This window comes from Salmo salar, unplaced genomic scaffold (assembly GCF_965601325.2).
Source record: "Salmo salar unplaced genomic scaffold, fSalSal1 ptg000357l, whole genome shotgun sequence".
NCBI classification, from domain to species: domain Eukaryota; kingdom Metazoa; phylum Chordata; class Actinopteri; order Salmoniformes; family Salmonidae; genus Salmo; species Salmo salar.
The window spans coordinates 182,501-188,865 of NW_027675358.1; the positions used below are offsets into that span (position 1 = coordinate 182,501).

The 6,365-nt window shown below is 43.8% G+C and overlaps 1 protein-coding gene across 1 annotated transcript; it reads right to left on the reverse strand.

Moving 5' to 3' along the window:
* Positions 1-4,576: 4,576 nt before the first annotated feature.
* Positions 4,577-5,935, reverse strand: LOC106595825 (E3 ubiquitin/ISG15 ligase TRIM25). Its single transcript, XM_082971599.1, is given in 3 exon segments — positions 4,577-4,636; positions 4,639-4,788; positions 5,221-5,935. Coding segments are annotated over 3 exon segments (792 nt in total). The 5' UTR covers positions 5,818-5,935; the 3' UTR covers positions 4,577-4,591.
* Between the last annotated feature and the right edge of the window lie 430 nt (positions 5,936-6,365).

The window sequence follows — 6,365 nt, forward strand, 5'->3', positions numbered from 1 at the left end:
ATTAAAAAGTCTGGCAATAACTTAACTTTTAATTATTTAGACAGACTCCTCTAAATAATAAATATAATAAAATAACAAAAAAAAACAGTTAAATGGTAAGTACTATACATAGGTTTATTTAAAAAATAACAATAGAACCTATTTAGTACTATAATGGTATTTACTAACATAATATTATTACTATAATAGTTTCTAAAGGGGTTCTAGGCTACCCTACCCTAGAATTAGGGTTCAGGATAAAACAGGTTATACGTAGGGTTAGAGTTTCTGTACAGCACTTTGTGACATCTGCTGATGTAAAAAGGTCTTCATAAATACATTAGATTGATTGTTAGGTTCAGGGTATTTAAAGAGATAAACTGTATGGGTTTATATCTCTCTTGCTCCTCCCTGTGGTCTTCTGTGGGAACTACATACCTCATTCACCACACTTGATAGACTCATAATCTGAGGTAGCAACTGAGTCAGAGCTACAAATCAATGATCTCCACCTATCCATTAGGTTTACAACTCAGTGAACCTGCGCAGCATTCTCTCTATTTGATGTCTATGAACCAACAGATTTCAACACATATCAAATTACCAGTTACCATTATTAGTAGCTGTAACCTAGTTAATAATAAGTTACCTGAGGTAAACCTACCAGGTTAGTTAATAATAAGTTACCTGAGGTAAACCTACCAGGTTAGTTAATAATAAGTTACCTGAGGTAAACCTACAAGGTTAACGCGGGCTGGAAGAGAATTACTTCAAAACCACAGCAAAAAGCTGGGACATATAGTAATATTATATATATAATATTATATCACTGGGCTCCTCTGTGCTAACAAACCCTGTGTACCACCCCTCCCCTGTTTAACCTTGAATTTCGTTCAGAAAAACACTTCCACATTTAGCAAAACGAACCAACTCTTTACGGATCTGTTCGGTGGTAATAAACGGAGGCAGATTAGACACCACTACTCTTGTCGAAATCAGCACCAACACAACCCCTCACATAAATCATACTGGTAACTAGCCTGGCAACAAGACTCACCTTTTACATTACCACAACCACCGCCTTGTTCATTCTGGATACAGAGTGTATATGTTCCTCTCCCACCTGTTCACCGACCAGGATCAATAATTCCTCCACACCATTCTCCACAACGCACCTGAAGAGACAGCGTTTCTTCTCCACTCGGTTGAGGACATCAAACTACCCTACTCCCTCCTCAACTCTAACCGATAAACAGCGGAAACCGATAAACAAACCCTCCCACCATGACAAAATACATTTGGAAAATAGGCAAAAGAATAGCTGCACTCTTTACGAACGACAAAACCTCACGTTACCAACTTCTTCTTCTTCTATGGTATAATGGCGGTCCTCAAACCAACGTTAAAGGAGCGTGGCGCCACCTACTGTGCTGGAGTGTGTTCAATCACGGTTTACACCATTTCTAAATCCTCCTACCTAACTCAGTACTTCTGAGAAAATAAAAAAGATCCCTACTAACTTCTAATAGACCCTCCCCCATCCCCCAAATCCCTTCCAACCCCCCATCCAACCCCATCCAACCTCAATGACCCTACACTTCAATCTTTCCCTCTCTTCAACATCCTTACAACAATATAACAACACATGCTCCACCATTTCATTGACAATACCCTCCAGACACAAACCATTCACATGCTGCCAACCAGATGGAAGGACCAGTTCAATGTACAATGTCCTAAACACAATCGAGGAAACAACACCTCTTCCTTCCTAATCTGACCTTTGAACCTTGGTCCACCGACCTTTCTTTGGAGGGCATATAAATGCCGTCCCTTGTGCTCAGAGTCCCATCTCTTCTGCCACACATCTATCAAAATGTCTCTGATCTCACATTTGTCCTCACCTCTACCCAGTGGAACATTAATATATATTATATCTTGTTTTAAAGTTATTTTAGCTAACTAGTCTACAATTTCATTCCATTCCACACCTGAATGTGCTGGGACCCAGCAGAATCTCACTACTAGACCCATTCTCTCAATTCTCCATAATAACATTAATACCTCCAATAGTAGGTCACTCCTAATAGATTTACCAGATGATAAACTATTCAATACAGACAGAGAATCTGAGGATACTATAATTCTAACAGGTTGTACGTCCTCCACCCACTGGAGGACAACTATTATCACCAACAGTTCAACTGAGTACACTGACAGTTCATCTGTTAGTCTTCTACATATCTGCACATCACATTCAGGAAGGTAAACACCTGCTCCTGTGGGCCCACTATCTGGGCCCTTGGATCCATCTGTGAAAAGAGGTAAAAAAGCATAACAACTTCTACCAATGTAATTGTCAACCAGTTTCCCTTTATCACTGACTTCTGACCCAATCTTTCCTTTTGTCTACCAAGGTTAGATCAACAACAGGATCTGGGAGTAACCATGGAGGAACATCCCCTATCACCACAGAAAAGGGCCAACCTCCAACTCCCTGAAACTACTCTCATCAGCAAGCTTTCCAACTGTCCAACCAAAACCACTGCCTTGTCTACTAGTATATTCCCAACAGTCATCTAGAACAGTAGCAGTGGGATGCTCAACCTCACAGCCTTTCAACCCAATAAGCTAATGACAATTTATTACGTCGTATATCCAAAGGCATCTCACCTGCCTCAACTGGTCTATAATATAAATCCATGATATTATGGGATACAAAATGGGAAAAGGGGAAATTATGATAATACTAAAAAACATCCTTCTAACTAACCCTCCACTACTTTGACCCTATCTGCTCCTGCACCAGGCAAACTAACCCTACACTCATTAAAACCCACTACCCCATTCCACTACTTTGACCCTATCTGCTCCTGCACCAGGCCAACTAACCCTACAATCATTAAAACCCACTACCCCCATTCCACTACTTTGACCCTATCTGCTCCTGCACCAGGCCAACTAACCCTACACTCATTAAAACCCACTACCCCATTCCACTACTTTGACCCTATCTGCTCCTGCACCAGGCCAACTAACCCTACACTCATTAAAACCCACTACCCCCATTCCACTACTTTGACCCTATATGCTCCTGCACCAGGCCAACTAACCCTACACTCATTAAAACCCACTACCCCCATTCCACTACTTTGACCCTATCTGCTCCTGCACCAGGCCAACTAACCCTACACTCATTAAAAACCCACTACCCCATTCCACTACTTTGACCCTATCTGCTCCTGCACCAGGCCAACTAACCCTACAATCATTAAAACCCACTACCCCATTCCACTACTTTGACCCTATCTGCTCCTGCACCAGGCAAACTAACCCTACACTCATTAAAACCCACTACCCCATTCCACTACTTTGACCCTATCTGCTCCTGCACCAGGCCAACTAACCCTACAATCATTAAAACCCACTACCCCCATTCCACTACTTTGACCCTATCTGCTCCTGCACCAGGCCAACTAACCCTACACTCATTAAAACCCACTACCCCATTCCACTACTTTGACCCTATCTGCTCCTGCACCAGGCCAACTAACCCTACACTCATTAAAACCCACTACCCCATTCCACTACTTTGACCCTATCTGCTCCTGCACCAGGCCAACTAACCCTACACTCATTAAAACCCAGTACCCCATTCCACTACTTTGACCCTATCTGCTCCTGCACCAGGCCAACTAACCCTACACTCATTAAAACCCACTAGCCCATTCCACTACTTTGACCCTATCTGCTCCTGCACCAGGCCAACTAACCCTACACTCATTAAAACCCACTACCCCCATTCCACTACTTTGACTCTATCTGCTCCTGCACCAGGCCAACTAACCCTACACTCATTAAAACCCACTACCCCATTCCACTACTTTGACCCTATCTGCTCCTGCACCAGGCCAACTAACCCTACACTCATTAAAACCCACTACCCCATTCCACTACTTTGACCCTATCTGCTCCTGCACCAGGCCAACTAACCCTACACTCATTAAAACCCAGTACCCCATTCCACTACTTTGACCCTATCTGCTCCTGCACCAGGCCAACTAACCCTACACTCATTAAAACCCACTACCCCATTCCACTACTTTGACCCTATCTGCTCCTGCACCAGGCCAACTAACCCTACACTCATTAAAACCCACTACCCCCATTCCACTACTTTGACCCTATCTGCTCCTGCACCAGGCCAACTAACCCTACACTCATTAAAACCCACTACCCCCATTCCACTACTTTGACCCTATCTGCTCCTGCACCAGGCCAACGGCCTGGGAGGACGGGACACCACCACCCAACACACCCTGGAACTCTTCTGAAGTCAAATCTAGTATGACCAAATACTTCTCTGCAGCTGCCACCAAAACATATTTTTTTCTGTGATTTACATTCCATTTCTGCGGTACAGTTGATAACCATTTGCTATGAACACTAAGAAGCCAACCTTACTGAAGCATATATCACTGGTTGGCCCATCCCTCTGTGCTGTCACAGATCTACTACTCACAGGGATCCTCTCAGGATCCCTCAGCCTTGACCCATCCTCCTCTACTTTCTTCACTGCCTCAGCAGTGACAACCTGTTCCCAACAGTGGGGTCAGTGGGATTGGATAGGGGCCCCTCTACCTCTCTCTCTCTCTCTCTCTGACTGGAGGAGACAGGTGAAATGGTGTGTCTCCTCTGGTCAACAATACTCACCTTGAAAGACTCCACAGCCTGTTGGAGCTCCTTCAGCTCCTTCTCTCTCTCCTGGAATCTCTGCTGGACCTTCTGCTGACTCATCCCCAGCTGCCTCTGTGGAGAATCACTCTTCAATGAGCTATCAAGCTTTATTAGTCCAGTAGATCAATAGTATAGTAATGTGACATAGGGCCCATAGAGAGGAAGGTCTAAAAAATGGATGGTCCATTTACTAAATGATATTTATTTGTTGCTATGTGAATGATTATAGTTGTTATGGTAGGACTACATGTATCAACAGGTTGAGACTGAACTTTGGACTCATAAAAGGGCATTCAGAATGATAATAGTGTTTGACATTATAAAATGGTGATACATCTGGAGAATCTGGGTTGACATATCAATATACTCAAGGTTTGTGTTCATATTTGTTCTGCTGAGGATCAATTTCATTTCAATGATCTCATGTTCAAACAGCCATAGTTCCTACTGTATCTTTAATTCTTTGTTTATCAGACAGTCACCAACAAGTTGTTCTGGTCTTACCTGTTTCTCAGTCCTCTCTGCTGCAGCTGACACTGTATCATGGCCTTTATGTTCATCCATCACACACTGATAACAGATACCCTGCTGATCGGTACGACAGTAAACCTCCAGCAGTTTGTCATGATGAGAGCAGATCTTCTCCTGTAGTTGTGCGGTGGCTTTGACCAGCTTGTGCTTCTTCAAAGCAGGAGATTCGTAGTGAGATTGGAGGTGAGTCTCACAGTAAGAGGCCAGACACACCAGACAGGACATGAGGGCTTTCTGCTTTCTGGTCCCAGTGCAGAAATCACACGCCACATCTCTAGGTCCAGCATAGCACAGAGCAGGAGGGGGAGCAGCCTGGAGTCCTGTCTTCTTCAGTTTCTCCACCACCTCAGCCAACATGTTATTTTTCCTCAGAATAGGCCTTGGAGTGAAGGTCTCTCTGCACTGAGGACAGCTATAGACCCCTTTCAGAACATCCTGATCCCAGCAGCCCTCAATACAGCTCCTACAGTAACTGTGTCCACAGGGGATGGTGACTGGTTCCTTCAGTAGATCCAGACAGACAGAACAACAGAACTGGTCCTGGTCCAGCAGAACTCCCTGTTGAGCCATTTGGACGGTTGTTCACTCTCACACAGACAGACGAGACAGAGACTCAGATCAGTTTCGTTTCCTCAGAAGAGAGTTTGTGAAGGGGGATGGACTTCCTGGTTCTGCCAGAGGGGTGGGGTTAGAGGGAGGGAGGGGTTAGAGGGAGGGAGGAAGAGAGAGAGGAACTGCATGCAACATCAAGAGGGAGACAAATAGTTTTGTTCCAATGTTAGAGCCCTTAACATGGAATAAATGAAATAATGAATCTTAAAATGTGAGTTATTAGAATATAAATGGTAACAGTTTCTATGAAGTACATATTATAATTATTTTAATGACCTTTATAATGCCTTATAATACACTTATGTGTTCTAATAAGCAATAAGGCCTGAGGAGGTGTGGTAAATGTAAGGATTGCGGACCTGGTGGCAGTGAAGTCAGATGCAGGAGAGCAGAGATAGGTAATAGCCGGAGCAGTTTAATACAAAACGAACCTACATGGGTACAATCCCCGATGCGCACCAGTAACAGAGTACAAGCACTTACAAACAAACAATTCCACACAAGGA